This window comes from Sus scrofa, chromosome 5, assembly GCF_054392235.1.
Source record: "Sus scrofa isolate SSC_HxYL_T2T_F1_AM1 chromosome 5, Sscrofa_HxYL_maternal_Yorkshire_Landrace_v2.0, whole genome shotgun sequence".
NCBI classification, from domain to species: domain Eukaryota; kingdom Metazoa; phylum Chordata; class Mammalia; order Artiodactyla; family Suidae; genus Sus; species Sus scrofa.
This window is the reverse complement of record NC_139387.1, coordinates 12386461-12413772: the sequence shown is the minus strand read 5'-3', so window position 1 is coordinate 12413772 and position 27312 is coordinate 12386461. Positions and strand designations below refer to the sequence as shown.

The 27312-nt window shown below is 47.6% G+C and overlaps 1 protein-coding gene and 2 long non-coding RNA genes across 4 annotated transcripts in view; 1 reads left to right on the top strand and 2 right to left on the bottom strand.

Annotated features, from left to right (window-relative positions):
• The window catches only part of LOC106510288 (uncharacterized), a 227956-nt gene extending 220604 nt beyond the window's left edge, over positions 1–7352 (bottom strand). For both annotated transcript variants that reach the window (XR_014845394.1, XR_014845393.1), the window contains exon 1: positions 7278–7352. This is a non-coding gene — a long non-coding RNA (uncharacterized LOC106510288). The remainder of the gene's footprint in view (positions 1–7277) is intronic.
• Positions 1–8692, top strand: part of ISX (intestine specific homeobox) — a 15903-nt gene extending 7211 nt beyond the window's left edge. Inside the window, 4 exon segments of the mRNA XM_013997557.3 lie at positions 5382–5533; positions 7305–7421; positions 8281–8466; positions 8468–8692. Of these exon segments, the coding sequence (XP_013853011.3) occupies positions 5382–5533; positions 7305–7421; positions 8281–8466; positions 8468–8692 (680 nt within the window).
• On the bottom strand, positions 8015–27312 carry LOC102164846 (uncharacterized). Its single transcript, XR_014845397.1, has 5 exons — positions 27056–27312; positions 18857–18973; positions 18199–18443; positions 17316–17437; positions 8015–9186 (listed from the first exon to the last, which is right to left on the bottom strand). It is a non-coding gene; the product is annotated as an uncharacterized LOC102164846 (long non-coding RNA).

Here is a 27312-nt window from a genome sequence, read left to right as displayed (position 1 = left end):
CCAAGCTCCCGATCCCTCCCACTCCCTCCCACTCCCTCCCCCTCCCATCAGGCAGCCACAAGTCTATTCTCCAAGTCCATGATTTTCTTTTCTGAGGAGATGTTCATTTGTGCTGGATATTAGATTCCAGTTATAAGTGATATCATATGGTATTTGTCTTTGTCTTTCTGGCTCATTTCACTCAGGATGAGATTCTCTAGTTCCATCCATGTTGCTGCAAATGGCATGATGTCATTCTTTTTTGTGGCTGAGTAGTATTCCATTGTGTATATATACCACATCTTCCTAATCCAATCATCTGTCGATGGATATTTGGGTTGTTTCCATGTCCTGGCTATTGTGAATAGTGCTGCAATGAACATGCGGGTGCATGTGTCTCTTTTAAGTAGAGCTTTGTCCGGATAGATGCCCAAGAGTGGGATTGCAGGGTCACATGGAAGTTCTATGTATAGATTTCTAAGGTATCTCCAAACTGTTCTCCATAGTGGCTGTACCAGTTTACATTCCCACCTCTTTCCCCTTTCTTTTATCTCCAGGGCAAGCCATATATATCTCAGGGCTGCTCCCTTAGGTACACAAGTGGAAACTTGAAATTATTATTTTATTAAGGATTCTATACTTAGTCATGAACCCTTGTTTGCCTATGTTTCCTTCTGGGGGGAAGGAGAAGATGGCTTATTTTTGTTATAATCTACATTCTGTTTATAATCTTCTGTTCTCCATGTTGCTTACCTCCATGTGTTCCAGTTCTACACCCTACATTTCCTGTGCTGTATCCTCTGTTCCGAAGTTCTGTATTCTCAGAGGAATCCCAGATCCATGCTGTCCTTGACCTCCGTTTGCCCATCCAACCTGAAATCTTCCATTCTGTGATTTTTATTTTATTTTATTTTTTTTTGGAAATTTCCTGTAGAACTGCGCTGTATCATCTAAAATGCTGACCCAGGAGTTCCCGTCGTGGCGCAGTGGTTAACAAATCCGACTAGGAACCATGAGGTTGCGGGTTCGGTCCCTGCCCTTGCTCAGTGGGTTGACGATCCGGCGTTGCCGTGATCTGTGGGGTAGGTTGCAGACGCGGCTCGGATCCCGCGTTGCTGTGGCTCTAGCGTAGGCCAGTGGCTGCGGTTCTGATTCGACCCCTAGCCTGGGAACCTCCATATGCCACGGGAGCGGCCCAAGAAATAGCAAAAAAAGACAAAAAAAATAAAATAAAAAAAATAAAATAAAATGCTGACCCAGTGAATGAATGAGATGAGATGAGATGCTGTCACCGCGGCTTGTTCATTTCTGTATTCCTGCAGAATGACTATTAGATGCTGGATACACAGAAGACATTCAGTAGGATCTTGGCAAGGGACTAACTCTTGCCACTTCTCTCTACATCTATTCTGGTTGGGTTTGGCTCTATCCCTTAAATAGACCCCCAGCTCTAAACATAGAGTAAACAGCTCTTTTTAAATTTAAAAAGTAGGGTGGACTTAAGGAGGGAAAGGGGGATAGAGAAGAAGATAGATCATATCACAATCCAGTTGATTCACAATCCAACAGCTTCCCCTAGGGGGTAGTCATGTTTGAAACCTCACTGTCTGTGACTCCTGGGAAGCTTCCAAGAGTCAGAAAGATGAGTGAAAGTATCCTGAGGGGATAAAAAATGGACTAATAACAAATGTGAGGGGTGGTAGGGAGGAGCAAGACCAAAGGCCAACTACGAAACCCACTCATATGCTCTTAGAGATGCAGGAGCCATTAGGCCAGCAGAGTCGGCCTCAGCAGAAAGCTCTCCTCTCTGGCCCTCTCCCACTCGCCAAGCAAACTGGCTCCCCAGGCAAGCCCCGAGGCAAGGCATTTTAAGTCATTCAGCCTCCACCTGAAGAGAAGGAGAATTACAGAGTGTCAGGATGGATTTGGCCTTAGCAACCGGATCCTTCAACCCCTCTCTCCTCCCCCATTCTACAGATGGGGAGACTGAGGTCCAGAAAGTAACTAAAACACGGTCCTAGTTGTAGAGTAGCGCCAAGAACAGAGCTCTCAGCTTCAGAAGTGCAGTTCAGTGGGTTTTCAACTATCCAACAATAGCAGGATGGATAATAACACACACACACACACACACACACACACACACACACACACACACGCATGTGCACACACACCTCAGTTGATCTCTGCAGCTATTAAACCGCCACAAGTGAAATCCATTTTTCACCAAGTGTCAACTCCAGCGCATAACTTGGTGTGGTTTTACCTCCTATTTGGGTGGAAAAGAAAAGACAGTGGGCTGAGTGGGATTAAGGGGATCTCACCCCCAGCCCCTCCTTTCCAGCCACTTTGGCTCTCTCTTGACCTGTGACATTTAACCTGTGACATCCGACAGGGCGTAAGAGTCCAGACAAATCATTCAGTGTTGTTTCTTGGGATGGTGTCTTATCTGCCCAATGGGTTGAGAACAGAGCCTAAGGTTCACATTTATTTAGAGCAAATGATTATTAAGCTCCCAATAGGTTCCAGTTACTCTGCACATCTAAAGTATAATCCTTGCCCTCCAGTGGAGACAGACAGAGAGACAGTGGAGAGAGACAGAGAGACACAGAGAAACAGAGGACAGCTTGCAAGTGTGGGCTCCTTTTCCCAGGGGGTTTGAGTCCTGCCAACAGGAGTGAGTGGTGCTCACACAGAAAGTACCTAAATTCACCATCATTTTCTCTTTTTTTTTTCTTTTTCCTTTGTACGGCTGCACTCGAGGCCTATGGAGGTTCCCAGGCTAGGGGTCGCATCAGAACTGCAGCTGCTGGCCTACACCACAGCCACAGCCACAGCCACATGGGATCCAAGCCACATCTGGGACCTATAGCACAGCTCACAGCAACCCTGGATCCCTAACCCACTAGTCAAGGCCAGGGATCGAACCCACATCCTCATGGATGCTAATCAGATTTGTTTCCACTGGACCATAATGGGAACTCCTCATGATCATTTTCAGAAAGCAGACTTTTCCTATAGGAGTGAGAATGAGCTCAGGAGCCGCAGCGGTCAACGAAAATGGCAAGAATTCTAGCGGGCCCCAAAAGTGAAGGCGAGGTTGTGCTTTTCCCACGATTCCTAAAATTGCATCCTGCGGTCTTTGGTCCAAGTTAGAGTAGAATCGTAACCCTGGCCTCAGAAGACGACTCTGCCCACCTGGTTTGGCGCTGCCTCTAAGGCCCGCCATCCCTTGACTCCACCAGGACGGACAGCAAGACTGGTTGCCTGTCCCTCCTCCTGACTCTTAGCTTCCCTGGCCCTTGTCCAGGGCAGCTTTCCACATGCCTTCTTCATTCTCCCAGCCCCTGATCCCTCGAACCTCCCTCATTCTCTGCCGCTGACCTGACCTCCCGCTCTCCTGTCCGGAAAAACTCAGCACCATGGGTGGTGGGCACCTCTGACCAGCCTGCCCCGCAGCCCTGCTCCATCAAGCCCCCACTAGAGCCCTCTCTCTCCCTCCTCATTTCTCCTCCTTAGTCTTTAGATGTGCTCCAGGCGGCACCCTAGACTCCTCCCCAACCTCCCTCTAGCCTTTCTAGCACCTTCTCAAGATAAACGTTCTTAGAGTTCCCACTGCGGCACAGCAGAAACAAATCCAACTAGGAACCGTGAGGCTGCGGGTTCAATCCCTGGCCTCACCCAGTGGGTTAAGGATCTGGCGTTGCTGTGAGCTGTGGTGTCGGTCGCAGACACGGTTCGGATCCTGAGTTGCTGTGGTTGTGGTGTCGGCCAGCAGCTGTAGCTCTGATGGGACCCCTAGCCTGGGAACCTCTGTATGCCATGAGTATGGCCCTAAAAAGCAAAACAAACAAACAAAAAGATAAAAGTTCTTTCACTCACCACCTCCACTTCATCACAACCGTTCACACCTCAACCCAATTTAATTCGGAGTTCCCATCGTGGCGCAGTAGTTAACGAATCCGACTAGGAACCACGAGGTTGCGGGTTCAATCCCTGGCCTTGCTCAGTGGGTTAAGGATCCGGTGCTGCCGTGAGCTGTTGTGTGGGTCGAAGATGCGGCTCGGATCCCGTGTGGCTGTGGTGTAGGCCGGTGGCTACAGCTCTGATTCGACCCCTAGCCTAGGAACCTCCATATGCCGCGGGAGTGGCCCAAAGAAATAGCAAAAAGACAGGGGGGAAAAAAAAAGATACTGCCTCTTTTTTTTTTTTTTTTTTTTTTTTTGTCTTTTTTAGGGCTGCACCCGCAGCACATGGAGGTTCCCAGGCTAGGGGTCTAATTGGAGCTGTAGCTGCCGGCCAACACCACAGCTCACAGCAATGCCAGAGCCTTAACCCACTGAGCGAGGCCAGGGATCGAACCCGCAACCTCATGGTTACTAGTTAACCACTGAGCCACGACGGGAACTCCACCATCTTGAAATTCTTAATCATTGTTTGTTTGACTCTGTGTTTCTTAAGTGAAATCCAGCTGGACCACGAAGCATGCAGCAGGGCTTGGAGCTTCAGTTCATGCTCAACACCCCTCTTGCCTCCCTGCTTCCCTGGGATGAGCTCTCGGCCACCTGTTTCCCCGCCCCTACCCAGTGCCCGCCTCCTCCATCCTGCGAGCATGTGTTGGCGGTGGGGGTGGGGAGAAGGATATGAGGACGGTCAAGGTCAGACACACACCCTGGTGCCAAGTTGCACTGTGGAGCCCTGGAGCCCCGTGAGGGGCCACACTCACGCTCTCAGTATCCCTGTGCCCAAGGGAGCAGGGCCTTCTATAGCAAATAAAAAACTAGGCTGACAGGTCAAGAGAGAGACTGTGGAAGAAATGGAAAAGCCTTCATTTTGAACAAGAGGACTCCCGTTTTTCCTTTTGACTAGGCCCCGCATATGCAGCCAGCCCTGAGTGGACAAGAGGCCGGACAGGTGGCTGGAAACACACTATAAGGGGCTGATTACTGTGGTTTTTTCCGTAAAAGCCTGGATGATAGTCGATCTCTGTTGCAACGACTCACTCTGCCCTATAGCACGAAAGCAGCCATAGACGAAATATAAACCCATGGTGGGCCTGTGTTCCAATAAAACTTTATTTATAAAAGCAGACAGTGGGTCAGATTTGGCCCCAGGCTTATCTTATTCCAAGATAAGAGGAATTGTTTGAAAGCATCTGAGCAGCAGAAAGGGCAATCGCATAAGTTTCTAGAAGGTTATCTTGGCCACTCTGTCCAGGTGGGATGGGAGGGGTCAACCTAGGGGCGGAATTTCTAGGAAGGTAGACATTGTGAAACTTCAAGATAAAGAACCAAGGACCACGTAGTGGCAACAGGGGTTGAAAGGCTCTGACGAGGCAGTATGAAAGCTTTGCTGAGATGCTGACACCAAGGCCACTGACTCAACTTGGACCCTCTTCCATCCAGAGGAGAAGAAGGGCAAGCGGAGGATCCGAACCACCTTCACCACAGAGCAGCTGCAGGAGCTGGAGAAGATCTTCCATTTCACCCACTACCCCGATGTCCATATCCGCAACCAGCTGGCAGCCAGGATCAACCTCCCAGAAGCTCGGGTACAGGTACAGCAGCCCACCCGTCAGCTCCCACCTCATTGCCCTTGTGGCCATGGATGAGACCCCAGGTATCCTGCACCCTCTGGGGCTGCCCCATATGAAACTGTCCATTGGCTCTACCCCATGAATACAGTTATATTGGCCCAATACTATTTCCAGGAAAGGAGGGCACCACAGTTATGGTCTCTCTCCTTGGGGGATGGAGACGGAGGGGGTATGGATGATGGCCTTTGGTTTCTTCTTCTGATCCCTTCTTCTCCACTTGGCTGGGGTTCAAGAACATCATTCACAGAGTTCCCTGGTGGCTCAGTAGGTTAAAGATCTGGCATTGTCATTGCTATGGCTAGGGTTCGATCCCTGGCCTGAGAACTTACACCCGCCATGGGCATGGCCAAAAACAAAACAAACAACAAACAAAAAACATGACTCATCGCGCAGCCTCATTCACAAAACAGGTCTTGACAGTCTAGATCAAGGCTCACCAAAATTTCTATAAAGGACAAGATGCTAATTATGTCAGGCTTGTGGGGCCATATGGTCGCTGTCACAGCTATTCAACTCTGCCCTTGTAGCACAAAAGCAGCTGTAGTTTATAATATGTAAATAAACGAGCATGGTTATGTTCCAGTAAAACCTTACCAGTGAACACTAAAATTTGAATTTCGTATCATTGGCCTATGTCACAAAATATTATTCTTGTTTAGATTGTTTTCCCAACCATTTAAAAATGTGTAAACCATTCTTAGCCCAAGGGCCATGAAAAACCAAGGAGGAGGCTGGAGTTAGCCCAAAGCCTTAGGTTTGCCAATCCCTGACCTAAACCATGTGGGCATCACTTTGGAGGCAGCACAGGGAAGTGGCAAGGACCCTCTAGAGTCAGAGAACTAATCTGTCATTTCGTCCCCCTGAGTGTCCATGGTCTCCTCTGTAGTGAAGAGATACAGTAGCCCCTTGTCACTCACCAGGGGTATGCCCCGCCCTCTTTGCACATGCTCAGTTCTGCAAGTGTGACGCCAGCAAATCCAAATCCAGGGTCCATGTCAACTTTCCGCCCCTTGTATCATCCTACTTTTCTTCTGGCTAAGGACCACCCCTTTCTGGACTTCGCCACTTTTCCTTCCCATTTAAAATTAGTCACCAGCTAATAAGCACGTAGCAGATGCACGCACTGTAAAGCCCAGAATTCTGCGGCCGCCTGGACAGAATGACCAAGCACAAATGGCCGCGTGCCAGGGACAATCAGGGCACTCCGACCGTCAATGTTCAAACCAGTCTTTGCCACGGGCCCCACGGGGGTGGCACACTGGTGGCCTGCCAGCAGGAAAAAGCCCACAGATGGGTTTTAGTTGATCTGGGCGGCATTTTAAACCTTGAGCTTTCACATAAAAATCAAGACTTCTGCCTTAGAAGTCGGATGAGGCTGCAACACTGGGCTCACATTTCCACGTGGTAACTGCTGACTGAGAAGCTGCCCCTTTAGGCTCTGTTCACCGCAGACCCCACCACTCCCAGTTATATGACACCCAGCTGTTTCACCCCCCCACCCCACCCCCCCACGAGACCCCAGCCCTGAAGGCACTGAAGGTTGCAATCCTGGGGCCCCTCGCCAAAGGCCAAGACATCGAATCCAAATCCAAAGACATCGAAGCTGTCGTGGAGCTTTCTAAACAGTAACAGCGTCGGTCCCTTGAAAGGCACCGTTATTATGCATTTTGGAGGGAACTAGATGGAGAAAATTCCTTTTACTTACCTCCATCCTCTCTCGCTTTCATCTCAGATCTGGTTCCAGAATCAGCGAGCCAAGCGGCGGAAGCAGGAGAGGACCGGCAGCCTGGGGGCTCCGCCGCATCTGAGTGAGGCGGCCCTGGCCCCGCCCACAAACCCGGACGTAGCCGTGAGTGGCTGAGGCACCCGGGGGGCGGGGCTGGGGGTGGTGCCGTTATCTGGGAAGAATCCCATCCAGACCGCAAGGTGAAGAAACACCTCCTCCGGGTATAAAATGCGCAAGGACAGTTCTTTTAGAAAGAGCCTAAGCACGGATGCTCAGGAAGTCAGTACCTTTCCGTCCCCGTGTCTTCACGCACTGAGTGACAATCATCGTCCTCTTCCTCCTCCCCAAGCCGATTTGTAGTCCTTGTGCAAAACTTCCCAGTTTATGGAGGGGGCTGCAGAGTAAAGGGCGGAGCGTGGAGGCTGAGCGCATCCGCTCAGGAGTCTTCTGCCCAGGTTCGAATCCCACCTCTGCCCTTAGCAGTGTGGCCTGGAAGAGTCACTGGGCCCCTCAGAGAGCAGTCATAGATTCAATGACGGTGAAAGGACCGTCTTGAAGAGTGCTCACCACCTAAGAAATGCTCCCTAAGGACTAGCTGTCCATTCAGCCAACACATATTTGGAGTGTGTACCAGACACTAAACAGGAGAGGCTGCAATATGCAAAATAATCCTCTGGATGACGCTTTGTACAAACCCACAGTGACGCTATGAAGTAGGACTTTTTTTTTTTTAATTTATCCACTTTTTACTGATGCAGAAACTGGGCTTTGAGATGCAAAGTGAATTTTCCACGGTAAATAACTGCTGTAAATGCCAGGATGGGGACCAGGTTTCCTGCCCCCCAACCCACCCATCACACACTTCTCCCCAAGTTGGGCCCCTGACCTACCAAGAGTCTGGAGGGAAAGGTTGGAAAGCCCCAGGACAGAACAGGTTAAAGCTGAGGGCTCACTTCTCTCTCCTGGCCTCTCCTTGTGACAGGGCCCCATGCTGCTGCCCCCCGCACGGCCCTGGCTGACTCCTCTCTCAGGGTGCTGTCCGCTGGCTCGAGGTCAACTAGCCTCTGCCTGGCTCCCCGCCCGGATCACCCTCCTCCCATGCCACCCATGGGCGACACAGCCCCTCCCGGGCCCTCCCAGCCAGCAGACCTGTGTCCCTGCACTCTGCTTTTTTTCCATCTCCTCACCCCAAATGGGGCAGCATCTGTGCCACTTCCACACAGGGACCGGACATCCTCTCCCCGGCGGAGCCACTGTTCTCTCCAGGTGAAGGCAGGTGGCAGAAAGGTGCCCAGGCCTCTGGGGGAATCGTCTCAGAATTCACAGCCCAAGAAGCCACCCTGAGTGCATCCCTTGGAAGGTTACATCGGACTCAGCAGCAAGATGGCCAATAAAGGAAGCTCTTATCTCTCCTGGCCAGTGTCACCTGCCGCTTCGGACGACAGATGCTGTGTGAGGTCTCGGGATGAGCTCAGGAACAAGAAGGTCATCCTCTTGCACCTGTGCTGCCTTGAACTTGCTGTGTGACCTCCAGCCAATCACTCACCCCCTCTGGGACTCATCTGTAGCAGAAGGCAGTTGGACAAGATGACTTCTGAGGACCCATCGGGCCCTTACTTTGGGGAGGTGGACCATGGTGAGAACAGAGGCACAGAGGAAATCCAGGAGAGTTTTGTTCATCCATTGGTAAGACATGTATTAAACACCTACTGAGTGCTTCATAAATGGAACTGGACATTGGCCTGAACAACTGAAGCTCTGATCCCCAGGAGCTCAGTCCAGGTTGGTCAAAGAGATGATACGGACCACCCCTGCCAGCAGACATTCTGTCAATGACCCTGCAAGAGGCTCACACCGAAGCATTCTGTTTGGCTTTGATATGCGTGTCCTAAGGAAGGAAAGAAATACAGAAATATTTCTTTAAAAATTTAAACAGGAATTCCCATAGTGGCGCAGCGGAAATGAAACCAGCTAGGAACCACGAGGTTGCGCATTCCATCCCTGGCCTCGCTCAGTGGGTTAAGGATCTGGTGTGGCAGCATCTGTAGGTTGCAGACATGGCTCGGATCTGGGGGTGCTGTGGCTGTGGCTGTGGCGTAGGCTGGCAGCTCTAGCTCTAATTTGACCCCGAGCTTCGGAACCTCCATATGCCACGAGTGAGGCCCTAAAAAGCAAAAAAAAAAACCCACAAAAAACAAACAAAAAAAAACCTACAAACAAAATAAAAATTTAAATAGAATTTCCTGACTGATTTTTCTGCTGGATCGAGGTGGGATGTTGTCTTTTCTGGTTTGAATGAAGTAAGATCTTTTCAGAGTTTATCCCCCCAGGACTTGGGGGAGTGATAGGGAGGGAGTAGGATGGTTACACGGGTAGTTGTAGAAGTCCCAGTCGGGGACCACAGATAGAGAGGAAACCTAGGGAACTTGGGGAGACCACGCTAAGTTAATAATTGCTCAAGAAAGCCATCCGAGCAAGGCAGGCTTGCTTGACGGGTGGAGGCTCCAGATGTGCCTCAGGTCACTGGCTGGGGGATGGGGTGAGGCCTGCATTCAGCTTCAGACCCAGGGCAGGAGGTTAAGGACCACCCTTCTGCTGGTTGGAATAAGCAGCAGGGCGGTCCTAGTCTGACCTTACAGGGTCAAATACTCTCTTACCAGATACCAAGGAGGAGCTACTACTTGAAGAAAGAGGAAGAGGCGGTCTTTTCCCACCCCCCCTCCCTTGGATTGTAAAAGTGTGGCCCATTGAATCCTTGGAGCAGAGCCTCCTCGCCTGCCCCTTTGCCCCTCTCACAAGCGTCCTATCTTAACAAGTCTGCTTCTTGCCTATCACTCTGTCTCTCACTAAATTCCTTCTGCACGGGTCAGCAAGAACCTGAACCTCAGTAAGTCCAGACAGCGGGTGAGTGATTCTAATTTAAAAACTGTGGGTTTGAGTCCCAGTCTGGGTTTAGGCTGGGTTCAAGTCCCAGCACATGGGTTTAAGTGCCAATCTGGGTTCTGCTCTGTTTGAGTCATAAGTACTGTCAGTTTCTGGAAGGGCCCAGTTGCAAGTCCAGCCTGACTGTCCTGAAAAGCCTAGAAAAGAGAGAGGGACAGAGAGGAGAGGGAGACTGGTTTTTCTATAAGGAATTAGCTTTCAGTTCAGGAAGCTGAGAAATCCCATGACCAGCACTTGGCAAACTGGAGACGGAGACCCAGGGGAGCAGAGGGGATAAGCTCCAGGGTAAGACCCAAGGCAGGAGAGGACCTATTGTTACCAAAGTCAGGTTGAGCTGCTCATCCTTCGAAAGCCAATACGCAAGAGACAATGTTGGCTGAAAAGGAAAAGCTGCTTTATTCAGGAGGCCAGAAACCTGGGGAGAAGGCAGACGTGGGTCCAAAATTCCAACTCCATTCTGCTTGACCAAGAAAGCTTTTTAAAGGGAGAATCACTGGGGGAGGGGACAGAGTCTTTTTGACCTTGGGGTGCATGCAGACTTTCTTCTGATTGGTTGGTGATGAGGTAACTGGGAGGAGCTCCAGGAATCTTGGGCTCAGCCTGAAGTTACCACCCTTCCACCCCCCACCCCGCCCCAGAGAAGATATTGTTCTGTATATTCCTTGAAGAGGAACCAGGACCCTGCTCCAAGGCTGCACTGTGATTTCTGGACGGCTCCCCCCTCTTTCCTGCATTCGCTCCCTTCCCTGATTAGCTACTGTTTGAATCAGCCTTTTGCACCTCGGGGAAGGTCCAGGAGGTTGAATAAAGTCTATTTCCTTCAAACAAGAAATAGCAGACACAGAAAGTATTTTTAGCCCCCCCACCCACCAAGCACCCCCCAGGGTCTTGCTCCATTTCACTAAATCCCAGCTCAGAGAAAGAGGGTGAGTTCTTTCTGTTCTCTGCAGGATCGGGTGAGGCCTACCCCCGTAGGAGAAGGCCTACCAGATCAAATGCTCGACTCATCCAGAAACCCCCTCACAGACACACCCGGAATAATACACGGAATACCTGGTCACCCTGTGGCCCAGTCAAGTTGACACATAAAATTAATCATGCTACTTCCCATGCCCTTTTCCCAGTCACATTCCCTCCATCTGCCAGAATCCTCTAGAAACAGGATTTGGCCAAGTACAAGAGGTTCCGGTGACCAGAATGTCTCAGCCTCAGTACAGATGTGAAAGTTGATTTCGGGGGAATAAGAGGGTGCCACCTCTTCCTTTCCAGGGATTTTTTCCCCCAAGAACTATTCTGTTCCTTTTACTTGATAGCTATGGGGCAAAGGAATCATTTTAGAACTCTTTTTTTTTTTTTTTTTGTCTTTTTAGGGCCACACTTGCAGCATACGGAGGTTCCCAGGCTAGGGGTCCAATCGGCGCTATAGCTGCCGGCCGACACCACAGCCACAGCGACCTCAGATCAGAGCCGACCCACACCACAGCTCACAGCAACACCAGATCCTTAACCCACTGAGTGAGGTCACAGATCAAACCTGCAACCTCATAGTTCCTAGTTGGACTCGTTTCCACTGCGCCACGACGGGAACTCCCTCGCTGTTGTCCCTTGACTGTTCCTCTCTGGCCTCTGCATCTCTTCCCTTCCCTGATTAGCAACTGTTTGAACCTGCCTTTGGAACTCAGGGAAGGTCATGGCTGAAGCCCATTGCCCCAAAACAAGAAATGGGGACACAGAAAAGCCTGTGTGTCCAGGAGCCCCACAGGGCCCGGCTCAGTTTCATCATCAGTTGTGAAATCTTGAGCAAGAGACACGTCCCCTCTTTGTGTCTTTTCCCTGGAGAGCGAGTTTCTTGTCTCTTAGAGTATCTGTCTTGAGTTAATACGTTTGGCAGATGGTAGGCACAAGTGTTAAGAAAAAAGTCATTTTTCCAACTCTCCCTTCTATCTCTTTCAACTTCTGATCTTGAGCAACTACCCTGATCCCAGACTCTGTCCCAGGAGTTCGTACACCAGTGTTCAGGAGGTCAAGGCAAAAACATACACCTCAGATTGGGACTCCAACCCATGGACAGAGACTCTTAAGCCAGCCAAGACCCAAATTGGGACTCAAACCCTCTGTTTTTTTTTGGGGGGGGGGGTTAATTAAAATCACATACCTACTCCCAGGACTTAATGAAGTTCAGGGTTTTGTTTTGTTTTTTGTTTTTGTTTTTGTCTTTTTAGGGCCACACCCAAGGCACATGGAGGTTCCCAGGCTAGGGGTCTAATCAGAGCTGTGGCCACCAGCCTACGCCACAGCCACAGCAACACCAGATCTGAGCCACATCTGCGACCTACACCACAGCTCACAGCGACACCGGATCCTTAACCCACGGAACAAGGCTGGGATGCGAACCCACAACCTCATGGTTCCTAGTCGGATTCTTTTCTGCTGCGCCACGACGGGCACTCCAAGTTCAGGTTCTTTATGTCTCAGCATGGAAGGAATTCAGCGAGAAGCAAAGGGATAGGTAAGAAGTAGACTTATTGAGAGAGATGGAGAGTGGGGCATCTCAGAAGTGGCCTGGGAGACACATGGTCCATAGACAGAACGACGTCTGTTTCAAAAGGCAAGAGAGCAGCCCCGAGAAAAACACTCTTCACATTGGGTGGGCCCTTTCACAAGGCAAGAGGCCCCCCAAAATATGGGGTGGTGAGTTTTTTATGGACGGGCAATTTCAAAGGCTAATGAGTAGGAGGATTATTCAGACTATTTCCGGGAAGGGGTGAGGGTTTCCAGGAATTGTGCCACCGCCGACCACCTTTTTGGCCTTTTATGGTTCAGCCCGGGAACTGTCCTTGCACCTGTGGGTGTGAATTTAGATGCTAATGTGTTACAATGGGTGTGTAATGAAACTCAAGGCCCCATGGAAGTCAAATCAACCACCATCTAGGACCTAGTTGGTTCTAACCAGGTCTTGTCATATCCTCAAACACATTTATTCCTTTAAAGGTTGTGCCCTGTTCCCTTCCCTCCTGTTTCTGAAGAGAGTATGCAAAACTGCATGTGTGACTGTGTTTATTTTTCCCAGACAAAACCATTCATCGCTTTCATCAGCTTGTCAAGGAGCTCTGCAGCTAATAATAACAAAAATAAAGAATCCCCGTCGGGAGTTCCTGCTGTGGCTCAACGGAAACAAATCTGACTAGTAACCTTGAGGACTTGGGTTCGCTCACTGGCTTCACTCACTGGGTTAAGGATCTGGCGTTGCCTTGAGCTGTGGTGTAGGCCACAGACTCGGCTCCTATGTGGCATTGTTGTGGCTGTGGCATAGGCCAGCAGACTCGACCCCAAGCCTGGGAACTTCCATATGCCATGGGTGCGGCCCTAAAAAGACAAAAAAAAAAAAAAAAAAAAAGAATCCTCATCAGTCATATCTGAGTAATACCTTGGTAGGTTTCTACTCTAGCTGTGTGGACTAGAGGCTTGAGAGGAGTTAAAAGGTCACCTTATTTTTTTTTTTTTTTTAGGGCCTCACCCTCGGCTCACAGAAGTTCCCAGGCTGGGGGTCCAAACAGAGTTGCAGCCACCAGCCTATGCCAGCCCATGCTACAGCAACACCGGATCCTTCACCCACTGATCGAGGCCAGGGATCGAACCTGCATCCTCATGGATACTAGTCAGATTCATTATAACTGAGCCACAATGGCTCCCAAAGAGTCACCTTTTTAAAGGTACAATCATAGAAAGATAAAATGAACAAGTGCCAGAGCTTTATGTAACTCGCTAATTAATGGGGAATCAATAAGACGTCGTAACAGTTCAAAGGAGAATTCTAAGAGCGGAGGGGAGCAGGAATGCTGAAAAGAATTACAAACAGAGACAAAAAAGGGTCCAAGGCCACAGGGAAGTAATCAACGGTGTCTCCCGGAGAGGAAAAATCACTTGCATTTCTATGGACAAGAATCATTTGCATGACTACCAGTTTTCTACAATTTAAAGAGTGGAAAAATAGCTCAAAGACAATGAAAGGCACAGAATTTCTAGAAGAATGTGCCAGATCAAACAACAATCTTTTCACGCCCGTTTCAAAGTCTTTCGGTTTTTCCTGACCTAGAAGTTGCTTATTCTCTTGGGGACCACAGGTCCTGCCTCAGAAGTTAGCTGTGAGATTATATTAGATGATCCAGCCAAGGGTTTTGTACTTTAAAATCACTGGGAAGTTAGGAAATTATTATTTAGGGCCTAAACTCTTCTAGAATTCAAAAAGTCTACATCTAAAAATTGTTTAAGGGAAAAAAATCTACACTGAGAAAGAGGTCAGAAATACAGTAATATTTTGGAGTTCCTATTGTGGCTCAGCGGTAACGAACCTGACTAGGATCCATGAGGACTCTGGTTTGATCCCTGGCCTCCATCAGTGGGTTAAGCATCCGGCATTACCGTGAGTTGCAGATGCGACTCAGATCCTGAGTTGCTGTGGCTGTGGTGCAGGCCGGCAGCTGTAGTTCTGATTCGACCCCTAGCCTGGGAACTTCTATATGCTGCAGGTGCAACCCTCAAAAATAATAAATAAAACCAAATCTGTTCACTCCCTAGCCCAAACCTGCTTTTTCCTCAGCCTTCCTTGTCCCAGCACATGGCAGCCCCTTTCTTCTAGTTGCTCGGAGACAAATCCTTAGAGCACTTTTGATAACCGTCTCTCTATCTATCCATCTATCATCCATACATATACCTATTTTATTAAAGTATAGTTGATTTACAAAACTGTGTTCGTTTCAGGTGTACAGCAAAGTGATTCAGATACATATACATGTACTCCTTTTCAGACTCTGTTCCATTATAGATCGATTACTACATGAGTTTGGCTCTAGTTCTCTGCACTATGCAGTAGGACCTTGTTGGTTTCCTACTTGTATAGTGTGTATATGTTAATCCCAAATTCTCAATCTACCCCCCTCCCTTTTCCCTGACACTGTAAGTTTGTTGTCTATGTTTGAGAGTCTATCACTGTTTTGTAAATAAGTTCCTTTGCATCGTTATTTATTTATTTATTTATTTTTGTCTTTTTAGGGCCACACCCACAGTACTTGGAGGTTCCCAGGCTGGGGTCCAATTGGAGCTACAGCTGCTGGTCTACACCACAGCCGCAGCAATGCCAGATCCTGAGCCGCATCGGCAACCTACTCTGCAGTTCCAGATCCTTAACCCACTGAGCGAGGCCAGGGATTGAACAGGCAACCTTGAGGTTCCTAATCGGATTCATTCCACTGTGCCATGACGGGAACTCCTACATCATTTTTTAGATTCCACATATAAGTAATATCATATGATATTTGTCTGATGACTGTCTTTTTTTTTTTGGTCTTTTTGCTATTTCTTGGGCCGCTCCTGCAGCATATGGAGGTTCCCAGGCTAGGGGTCTAATCAGAGCTGTAACCACCAGCCTATACCAGAGCCACAGCAACGTGGGATCCGAGCCACGTCTGCAACCTACACCACAGCTCATGGCAACACCAAATCCTTAACCCACTGAGCAAGGGCAGGGACCGAACCCGCAACCTCACGGTTCCTAGTCAGATTCGTTAACCACTGCGCCACGAAGGGAACTCCTGATGACTGTCTTTTTCAGTCAAGCAGCAAACTCAGCATCCAACTCTGCCTCCCGGACTCCAGCCTCGATCCTCTCCCCGCGTTCACCTTGTGCCACCTGGGCTCTAATCTTCACTCCACAGCCAGAGAGATGCTGGGAGAATGTGAGTCAGAGCATGACTCAAACCCTCACGTTCTTCTCCATCTTACATGGGATTAAGCGAAGGTCTTTCCTGTGGCCAACAGGGAAGGTCCCGTGGCTCCCTCACGTGCCCCAGCACTCCCTGCTCTGGCCCCGCCAGCCTCCTACCAGCTGCTGCTCCACGGTGCCCAGCACATTCCCACCCCAGGGCTTTGGCACTTCCTGTCACTGCCAGAAACATCCTTTTCTAGCCCTCTGCCTGGCTCACTACTTCACTCCTACCAGTTCTCCACTTACACAGCACCCACAGAGCCAACCTCAGACCAACTTGCCCAAAACACCCACATCCTGTCATTCCCTGCCCTTTACCCGATTTTTAAAATTTCTGTAGCACTTATCAACATCGACATATTATGCATTTATTTATTTATTGTCTATCTCCCAACAGTAGAATGAAAATTCCGTGAAGTCAAGGATCTTATCTGGTTTGTACGCTGCTATCTTCCCAAAACAGAGAACAAAATGGGGCCTGGCACATAGCAGGCACTCGATATTTGCTAAATGTGTGCGTGCGCACACACACACACACACACACACACACACACACACACACACACACATCTATGTATGCCTAGGAAGTTCCTAGACAGATACCAAAAAAAAAAAAAAAGAACTGACAGAATCACTTCCAGAGACCAAGCTGATGGTCTCATGTGATGGAGAAAGGAACGTTTGTTTTCCTGCTGCCTGGCCATGTTTGAATGTTTTGCCCTAAGTATATAATTTTATAAATAAAAGATTAACAAACAACAGGACAAGGGATTTTTTTTCTCACTTCTCTGGTGCTTTACACTTTCACATGCTGCTGTCAGAGTTCAAGTGGGGCTGGATCTAAAATTCAGTTATGTCTTCAGAAGGTTCCGTCTCTACACTCTGCTTTCTTGGGCATCAGCCAGACTCTCAAGTCCACATCTTCCCAACTTCACACCAAGGGAAAGAGATTCTGTCTTTTCTAGGGTTATTAGGGACTGAGTGCCATTAGGGACTGAGTCCCATTGACCATGCCCAAGGCAGAAGCCATTTCTCAATCTATCCATCCCTAAGGCTTGGGTGCAATCTTCTGACTGACCAATGGTACAGCCAGAGGTAAAGTCAGTTCCACCCCAGCCACATGGATTAAGAATAGAGGGAAAAGGATCCCCTGGGGAAAACAGGATGCTGCTACCAAAAGAAAGGGAAATGGATTCTGGCTTGACAAATAATAGGTATTTACTACAGATAACCCCAAATGTTCTCTATTTATACCACATAAGAGTGTATTCACCTACAAGAAATAAAAGATCAAATCAACAGTAGCTTACACAAATACGAATTTGGATTTCTCACATAATAAGAAATTCAGAGGTGTGGCCAGCATGTCTATGAGTCATTTGACCTTTCCCTCATAGCCACATAGTGGCTGCTTCAGCTCCAGCCATCGCATCTGCATTCAAGTTGGGAAGAAGCAAAGAAAGCAATGTCAGTGACATCTGTCTCTTCTATTAGGAAAAACAAAACACTCCCAGAACCCCTCTCCCACAAGGAGGCTTCCATTTAAGACTCTGTAGCCAAAACTTGCTCACAAAGCTATACCTAGATGCGAGGGAACCCAAGAGAGTGAGAGATGAGTCTTGAACTCAGGTCTTTTGAATCCAGAACTATGGCCCTATCCCTTTTGCCCGATTTCTCTAAAAACCAGCCTGGGGGCCAAGCACAACCAAATAAATGCTCCTTTTCTGGTACACGAAAGGTGAGCATCAATTAAAAACTGAAAGCCCCCAAAGAGGGAGACAATGAGTGGCTTGTCTTCTGGCCCCTCCCTTCTCCCCTCCCAAGGCACTGGTCAGACTTAACCTCTTCCACAGTGCGTCTCTAGGTGCTCTATATTCAAAACAAACTTCCAACAGACAATTTAGGAAGCCTGAGCCTCTGGCGCCATCCCCACCATATGCTGTAGTGGCCCATCTCCACAACGCAGCTTCCTCATCCTGTATAAAGCAACATTGATCAAGAGGGCTCCTGGTGAAACTGACAGCGCTAATGGCTTGAACGTAGCCAGAACGAGATTGGGACTTGAATCCACGTTCCAGGACTCAAACCCAGCCTAAACCCATATTGGTACTTGAACCCATGTGCTGAGACTTGAACCCAGCCTAAAGCCAGATTGGGACTCAAACCCACAGTTTTTAAATTAGAATCACTCACCCGCTGTCTGGACTTACTGAGGTTCAGGTTCTTGCTGACTCGTGCAGAAGGAATTTAGTGAGAGACAGAGTGATAGGCAAGAAGCAGACTTGTTAAGATAGGACGCTTGTGAGAGGGGCAAAGGGGCAGGTGAGGAGGCTCTGCTCCAAGGATTCAATGGGCCACACTTTCATAATCCAAGGGGAGGGGGGGTGGGAAAAGACCGCCTCTTCCTCTTTCTTCAAGTAGTAGCTCCTCCTTGGTATCTGGTAAGAGAGTATTTGACCCTGTAAGGTCAGACTAGGACCGCCCTGCTGCTTATTCCAACCAGCAGAACGGTGGTCCTTAACCTCCTGCCCTGGGTCTGAAGCTGAATGCAGGCCTCACCTCATCCCCCACCCAGTGACCTGAGGCACATCTGGAGCCTCCACCCATCAAGCAAGCCTGCCTTGCTCAGATGGCTTTCTTGAGCAATTATTAACTTAGCGTGGTCTCCCCAAGTTCCCTAGGTTTCCTCTCTATCTGTGGTCCCCGACTGGGACTTCTACAACTACCCCTGTAACCATCCTACTCCCTCCCTATCACTGGGCCCTCTTCCAGTTCTAATTGTCTGTGTTCCTCAGAGAGGCAGGGTCTGAGCCAGACTCGTTGCCTGAGTTCCCAGGAGACATTGACTCACTTCCTCTCTGGTCCCCAGAGTCCCAGCTGGAAACCAGCTCAAATAACCTCCGAGCCTCTTCCGCCAGCCAAAGGTGAAGATGGGGTTCATGAAGGTGTTTGCTGCAAGCCTCAGGATCTGCAAAGAAAGGTTCCAAACGGATGCTCTTACCAAACTTTCCCTGGGGTCACGGCTCGCACAGTGGTCCCCCTTGGGGCTGAGTCACTCCAGCTAATTGTTTGCTTCCTTGATCTGGAGTTAAATGCGGTGGAGGAGCAGAAGGAACTCACCCCTTCATGCAAAAGGACTTTTCCACTTCCTACAGCAGAGCTCTGCCCATTGGGAGCATCTTGGGCATGCATGTGTACATCACGGGGTGTGTGTGTGTGTGTGTGTGTAGAAAAACAAATCAAATACCAGGAAAAAGCAATCAGCCATATTCAGGATATAAGATAGTCAACAGAATGAATGACTGGGTTTCTCCAGCAAATCCATAGTTTGGAAAAGAGGAGGCAGGAATGGTTATAGAGTAACAGAAACTTCGGAGAATGAACAAGTAAGCGAAATATCTGAGTGCTTTCTGGACCCTGATTTAAAAAAAAAGAAAACAATAAAATTCAGAAACAATCAAGGAACTCTGAATACAGACTGAGTAGTAGAGGATTCTGAAAGCTTTCATTAATTGTGTTAATTGTCAAAATAACATGGCCAGGTTTTGTAATGTCCCTTGTTGCGAGTGACGTGTACTAAACTCTTACAGAAGATGTAATGTTTGGGATTTGCTTTCAACTACCCCAGAAAAAAAAAACAAAAAACAAAAAACTCACACACAAAAGAGCAGAAGAGAGAAAGAGAAAACATGACTGCAAAAATGTTCATAGTTGTTGAGACATGTTGATGGGCCTGTGGGAGTTCCTACCATAAGCGATGCTCTCTAGTTTCATATATGCTAGAAATCTTGCATAATCAAGAAATCTTAACCCAGAAGCCATTCATTTAAAAAGGGGAGGGCAGGAGGTCCCACTGTGGTGCGACGGGATCCGTGGCGTCTCTGGAGCACAGGGACGCAGGTTCGATCCCCAGCCCAGCACAGTGGGTTAAGGGATCTGGCGTTGCCACAGCTGTGGTGTAGGTCACAACCTCAGCTCAGATTTGCCCCCTGGCCTGGGAACTCCATATGCTGGGTCTCCATATGTGGGGTGGCCAAAAAAGGGGAGAAAAAATCAATGGACATCAAATGAATTTATGGGGGGAAAAAAACAAGCTCTGAACTTTGGTCATAAACATCTATTCATTCCAGAAGCTTTCCTTGCTTTTAGCAGACAGACTGTGTACCTTCCATGTTGACTCCAGTAGTTTGAAGAGATCTGCTTCAAAAAGTTGTTGCACGTTTTGATGCAATTTGGGAAATTGTTTATTTTACAACTTCCTAAGAAAAAAATACATGAAAATACTGGATATGTCTGAGGATTTTCTTAATTGCAATACATGTTCAGCGGTGTTCTAATAAAAATGAATTTTGTTTACTGGTATGCGTTTTAAAAGATTTTTCAGATTCATGCTTTTTTTTTTTTTTTTTTGTCTTTTGTTGTTGTTGTTATAGTTGTTGTTGTTGCTATTTCTTGGGCTGCTCCCCACGGCATATGGAGGTTCCCAGGCTAGGGGTTGAATCGGAGCTGTAGCTGCTGGCCTACGCCAGAGCCACAGCAACACAGGATCCGAGCCGCGTCTGCAACCTACACCACAGCTCACGGCAACGCCGGATCGTTAACCCACTGAGCAAGGGCAGGGACCGAACCCGCAACCTCATGGTTCCTAGTCGGATTCGTTAACCACTGCGCCACGACGGGAACTCCAGATTCATGCTTTTTTTAATGTGAAGCTGTGGAACTAAAAGAAAATGGATGAATCTGAGTCTAAAAAAAAAAAAAAATGAGGGGGGTGCAGACAGAAAAAAAGAAAAATGATCTTGGAGTTCCCGTCGTGGCGCAGTGGTTAACGAATCTGACTAGGAACCATGAGGTTGCGGGTTCGATCCCTGCCCTTGCTCAGTGGGTTAACGATCCAGCGTTGCCGTGAGCTGTGGTGTAGGTTGCAGACGCGGCTCGGCTCCCGCGTCGCTGTGGCTCTGGCGTAGGCCGGTGGCTACAGCTCCGATTCAACCCCTAGCCTGGGAACCTCCATATGCCGCGGGAGGGGCCCAAGAAATAGCAACAATAATAACAACAACAACAACAAAAAAGACAAAAGACAAAAAAAAAAAAATGATCTAGAATGTACAGGGGCACAGGTTCTCGGAACCAGGTCTGCTGAGGGTTTCGTGAAAGAACTAAGGATGTCGGGGACCCAGAGGAGGGATTCCAAGACAGCTCATATTTGAAGAACTTGTCTGGAGGAAGAGGGAAGACGGGCTCTGGGCAAGTTCCCCAGGAGGTGACATCAGGACCAAGGTGGACATCAGAGAGACAGAAGTTTAAAGTCAATGCAAAGAACTGTGCAGCGAGTTCCCCAAAGTCGCCTCCTCCCAAACCGCTCCAGAGCTTCCTCTTCTGCAGTCCTCCAGAAGCCCCACCTTCCAACCTCGCTCAATCTCGTGAGGCTCCAAGAACAGACCAGGGACATTCCTATCTCACGCCCTTTGTCCTGCATTTTCCCTGGCCAGGAATGCTCTCCTCTCTCCCCAGCTCTAGGAATTCTACTCATGCTTCAAGGCCCAACTCACATGCTGTCCTGGTTGCCCTTGATCTCTCCCTTGAAGTAACAGCATCCTCTAATTGCTCAGAATCTATGGGTGGTTGTTACAGGCATGTCTTTATAGACAGATATCAAAGTTAAGTTATAAATTACCTTTTATAACAATTCCTCCTTTTCACTCCCACAGCACTGTGTACCTTCGTTATGACAATAGTGGCCCCACGTATGGAGGACCCTACCATGGGCCCACAGCTTTGATTCTCACCCCAAGCCAATGGCACAGGCATCATAAGCATCAGAGGTGGGGAGTTCCCATCTCGGCTCAGTGGTAAGGAACCCGACTAGTATCCACGAGAATGCGGGTTCGATCCCTGGCCTCACTCAGTGGGTTAAGGATGTGGCATTGCCATGAGCTGGAGTATAGGTTGCAGACACAGCTGGGATCTGGCGTTGCTGTGGCTGTGGTGTAGGCTGGTAGTGACAGCTCCGATTCGACCCCTACCTTGGGAACTTCCATATGCTGCGGTGAGACACGAAAAAGACAATAAATAAATAAGCGTCAGAGGTGGATAGGACTTAGTGTCACCCAGCAAAGATCTAATCACAACTCAGATTTGCCTGATCCCAAAGCTTTAATCATATGCATGTATATATATATATGCATATATACACACACACATACACACACTATTCTATGACTATATAAATGGTGTGTGTATATGTGTGTATCAATACATGCCTTCTTTTATTCATTGAGTCTATATTTTCCCTTCTAGTACACTGGCAAATGGTAAATGCTCAATAAATATTTGAGAATGGATGGATGGATGAATGAATAAATCCAGCATTATGACACGTTATGTATATGCTTCTCCCTCCCCTCCCCACCCCCCATGCCCCTCACAGCAAACTTCTGGACAATAAAATAAATAAATGGGACTCAGTTCCAGGATTCCACATGGGCTAGAAGAGCAGACAGGTGACAGAGAGTGGCAGGGGCTTGCCAAGCTGCCCAGGAAGTTGATGGGATGACAGAGGGAGGGGAATGGCCCACGAGGTCCCAATGCAGTGGGCACCACCCGCCCAGCCTGCTTCTAGGCATTGTGGGAGTGTGGGGGGTTGGGGAGAAGAAAGCCTCTCTCTTCTTCCCCAGCTGCCAGGGCCCTGACCGCTGGGTGACCCCTGGGGGTGGGGACCTGTGCTCCCCAGGGAAGGAAGTTTACGGCCCTGTTATCACCAAGAGGCAATAAAGCCATTTCGTGGTAATTAGAATCCTAACCAATTTAAGTCATTTACAGCTCTCAAACAATTACCTGGTGGTTCTTATCTCCCCAAGAATCCCGAGATGTTATTTGAAAGGGGTCATAAACCTCGAACCTGGGTGGGGGCGGGGAACGATGAGAAAGGACAAGGAGGAAAGACGGCCGCCCGCCGCGATGGGAAAGCGGCAACAGCTCGGCGCTCCGTCCACGTGCCTGGCCCTTCCTCGGACGTGGACAAGGCAGGCCTAGCCTTGTGGATTTCGTAGGAGAAGGGTCTTCTATCCCTAGCAGGTTCCTCTCCAGAATCACGAAATCTCAGCTCGAAAAGCTTCAGAAACATCTAGGAAAGGACTTCTCAAATCAGAAAGCCTGGCCATCTGCAGTTCCGGAGGGGTTCATGGATGTTGGATGAAAATATTCCCAGGGTGAATGAGTTTGGCAAAGGCATAAACTGTGACTCCCTCATAGAGGCTCACAGGCCCCACTGCATCTCAGAGGTTCTGACAAGATCTGTGGGAAAGAAACCAGGATCCACAGGAAAGTTTAACTCAGTGAAGCGCAGTGTGTTCAGACTTTGACCACTGGACATTTTCACCCCCACAGGAAATCTATTAATAGCACAATAAGCCTCTAGAATATGGATCTTTTAATCCAAGTTTCCTTTTTGTTTTTAGGTTGAACAGTGTGGCTTTCTGTTCTGTAACATGCCCCTGGTTAGGACAAATATTTGCACTTGACAGTGGGCAGTTAGCCATCTGTGGATATCTTTGCAAGATAATGGGGGACAACCTCTATTTTTTGTTTTGTTTTGTTTTGTTTTGCCTGAACATCTATGTGAAGAAAAAAAAGGAAGGAAAAAGAGAATATTTTGACGAACCAAAAATCGGGTCACCGAAGCTCACCTCCAAAGGTGCTGGGAAGAGACTTAGACTGTGGATACCAAAAGGGCAGAACTGATCTAGTTGAAGAAGGAACTTTCTAACTGTCAAAGGTACAGACAGCAGAACAGATGGCCTCAGGGAGGAAGGAACTCCCTGACAACATGTGCATATGAGCCCAAGTTGAACAGCCCCTTAGAAGTGCAATACTCACTCCATTAGTAAATATTTGAGAATCTGTAGTGTTCAAAATACCAACTGAAGGTAGAAAAACAATGATGAGCAAAGTCCCTGCTATACTGGAGCTTCTAGTCTGATGCGGAGGGAAGAGAAAGAGATGAGAGCCAAATAAATACAAATAGAGTAAGTACAGAGAACGATAAAGATCTATAAAGGGTGGTCATGATGGATGCAGGCTAGTGAAGTTACAGTGGCCAGGCAAAGCCTTGGAGGGATCCAGATGCTGGAGCTGAGAGGTAAGTGACAGGAGGAACTCCTAGGTTCAGCTCTAAACACGTTATACGACTGTTCACTGACCCCCTCCTAGCAGCCCTAGGAAGTAGACACTGGTAGAATTCCTATTCTGTCAATGGGAAAACAGGCCCAGAGAGGCACCTGGCATGTCTCATCCACAGTAGATGCTAAGAACATCAAAGCTGCTGTATGCTTAGATTTTTAAAGTATCCAGGAGATGGGACCTGCTACATGACCCAGAGAAGTCTACCCAATATTCTGGGACAATCTATGTGGGAAAAGAATCTGAAAGAGAATGGCTGTATGTACATGTATAGCTGAATCACTCTGTTGTATAGCAGAAACCATCACAACCTTGTAACTCAACCATTACTTCAATCAAACAAAAAAAAAGTATCTAGGGAGATGAGAGTGGTGCTGGAGGAGGTGTTGGGTTAGGAGTTTGGAACTAGTAGATCAAAATGTTGTACGTAGAATGGATAAACATCAAGGTCCTACTGTTTAGCTCATGGAATTATATTCAGTATCCTGTAATATCCTATAATGGAAAAGAATATGAAAAGGAATATATGTATAACTGAATCCCTTTTCTTTTTCTGTACACCAGAAACGAAAGGAACACTGTCAATCAGCTATATTTCACTTTTTTAAAAAAGTTTCCAGGAGACATAAATAAAATATTCTCTGTGGTCTTTGGGCTCCCCCACCCCTACTTTGAGAGCTCTCGATTTAGAGCATCAACAAGTCCTTATAGATTCTCAGTAAGGAATTATTCAATTTAATCATGTGACACCAATAAATACAACCCACCTCCAGAGCCTGAGGAACCAAGCGTATTGAAATCATCCCTATCAAAATTCCAAAGCATATTTCACAGAAATAGAAAAAGCAATCCCCAATTCATGAAAGACACCAATAGCCAAAGAAATCCTAAGAAAGGAGAACAAAGCTGGAGGCATGGTCTGATTGCAAACTATAGTTCAAAGCTATACTAACCAAGACAGCAGAGTACTGGCATAAAAACAGACACCTAGATCAATGGAATAGAATAGAGAGCCCAGAAATAAACACACACATATATAGTCAGCTAATCTGTGACAAAGATGCCAAGAATACACAATGGGAAAAGGATAGTCTCTTCAACAAATGGTGTTTGGAAAACTGGATATCCAATGCAAAAGAACAAGACTGAACTCTTCTCTTACAGCCCTCACATAAATCAACTCAAAATGGATTAAAGACAGAGTGGGATGGGCTGGGAGTTTGGGGATAGTAGATGCAAACTATTCCATTTAGAATGGATAAGCAGTGAGGTCCTGCTGTACAGTACGGGGAGTCTCTTGGGATAGACCATGATGGAAGATAATATAAGAAAAGGAATGTATATATATGTATGACTGGGTCACTTCGCTGTACAGCATAAATTGGCACAACATTGTAAATCAACTATATTTTACTTTTAAAAACTCAAAAAAAGAAAAAATGGATTAAAGACAAATATAAGACCTGGAACCATAAAACTCCATGCAGAAAACACAGGGAAAAACTCCTTGACATTGGTCTTGGCAGTGATTTTTTTGGATATGACACCAAAAGCACAGGCAACAAAACCAAAAAATAAACAAATGGAACTACATCCGATTAAAAGGCTTCTGCACAGCAAAGGAAGCCGTCAACAAAATTAAAAGGCAACCTGAAGAATGGGAGAAAATATTTGCAAACCATATGTCCAATAAATGATTAATATCCAAAATATACAAGGAGCTCTTAAAACTCAATAGCAAAAAAAAAAAAAAAAAACAAATAATCCATTTTTAAAATGGGCAAAGGACCTCAAAGGACACTTTTCCAAAGACAAGTACACGAAAAGATGCTTAACATCACTAATCATCAGGGAAATGCAAATCAAAACCACAAAAAGATACCACCTCACACCTGTTAGGATGGCTATTATCAAAATGACAACAGAGAAGTATTATCAAGGGTGTGGAGAAAAAGGAACCCTTGTGCATTGCTGGTGGGAATGTAAATTGGTACAGCTATTATGGAAAACATTATGGGGTGCCTCAAAAAAATGAAAAATGGAACTACTGTGTTATCCAGCAGTCCCTCTACCGGGTATTTATCCAAATGAAATCAGTATCTCAAAGAGATATCTGCACGCCACGTTCATTGCCTCATTATTCACAGTAGCCAAGATATGAAAACAACCTAAATGTCTCTCTGTGTGAATGGGTAAAGATATGGATGTGTGCGTGTGCATGTGTGCGTGCGCATGTATGATGGAATATTATTCAACCATAAAAAAGAAGGAACACTTGCCATTTGGAGCCGCATGAATGAACCTGGAGGACATTATGCTAGATGAAATTAACCAGATAGAGAAAGACAAATACTGCATGATCTCATGTATAAAAAATTGAAAGTTGAACTCGGAGTTCTCTTGTGGAGCAGCAGCTTGGGGATCCGGCATTGTCACTGCAGCAGGTTGGGTCGCTCCTGTGGCGCAAGTTCAATCCCTGGTGTGGGAACTTCCATATGCCCTGGGCACCGCCAAAAAAAAAAAGTTGAACTCATAGAACTAGCGAGTAGAACCACGATTAGCAGGGGCTGGGTGCTGGGGAAACTGGGGAGAGGCTGACCAAAAGCCACAAACTTTCCGTTATTAGATGAGTACGTTCTGGGGATAGAAAGTGCCACTTGGCCACTGTAGTTAATAATACTCGACCGTCACCTTGAAATTTGCTAGGAGCATAGATCCTAAGTGTTCTCACCACACAGAAAATAAAAGTGACTGTGTCGGGTGATAGATGCGTTCATTCACGTGAGGGGGGGTAATCACTTCACAAGGTACATGTACAACAACCATCACGGTGAACCCCTTAAACACATGTAATTGCTGTCAATTATACCTTAGTCAGGTTGCGGGAGGGGGAGTCTTGCAGGAGCGGGTACGGAGACCATCGCAGACAGCGGGCTGTGCCCAACTACAGAACCTTGAGGGAACTCAGATTCGTTTAACCTCTATTCTGTTCCTCCGCATCACATCGCCGTGGGGTTTATAATCCCCTCTGTACAGGTTGTGGAAAACGAGGCTCAAGTAAACGCTGTGGTCCCCACGGTAAGGAGCAGAGCTTCCGGCTCCAAAGGGTTCTCCCGGACCCACTTC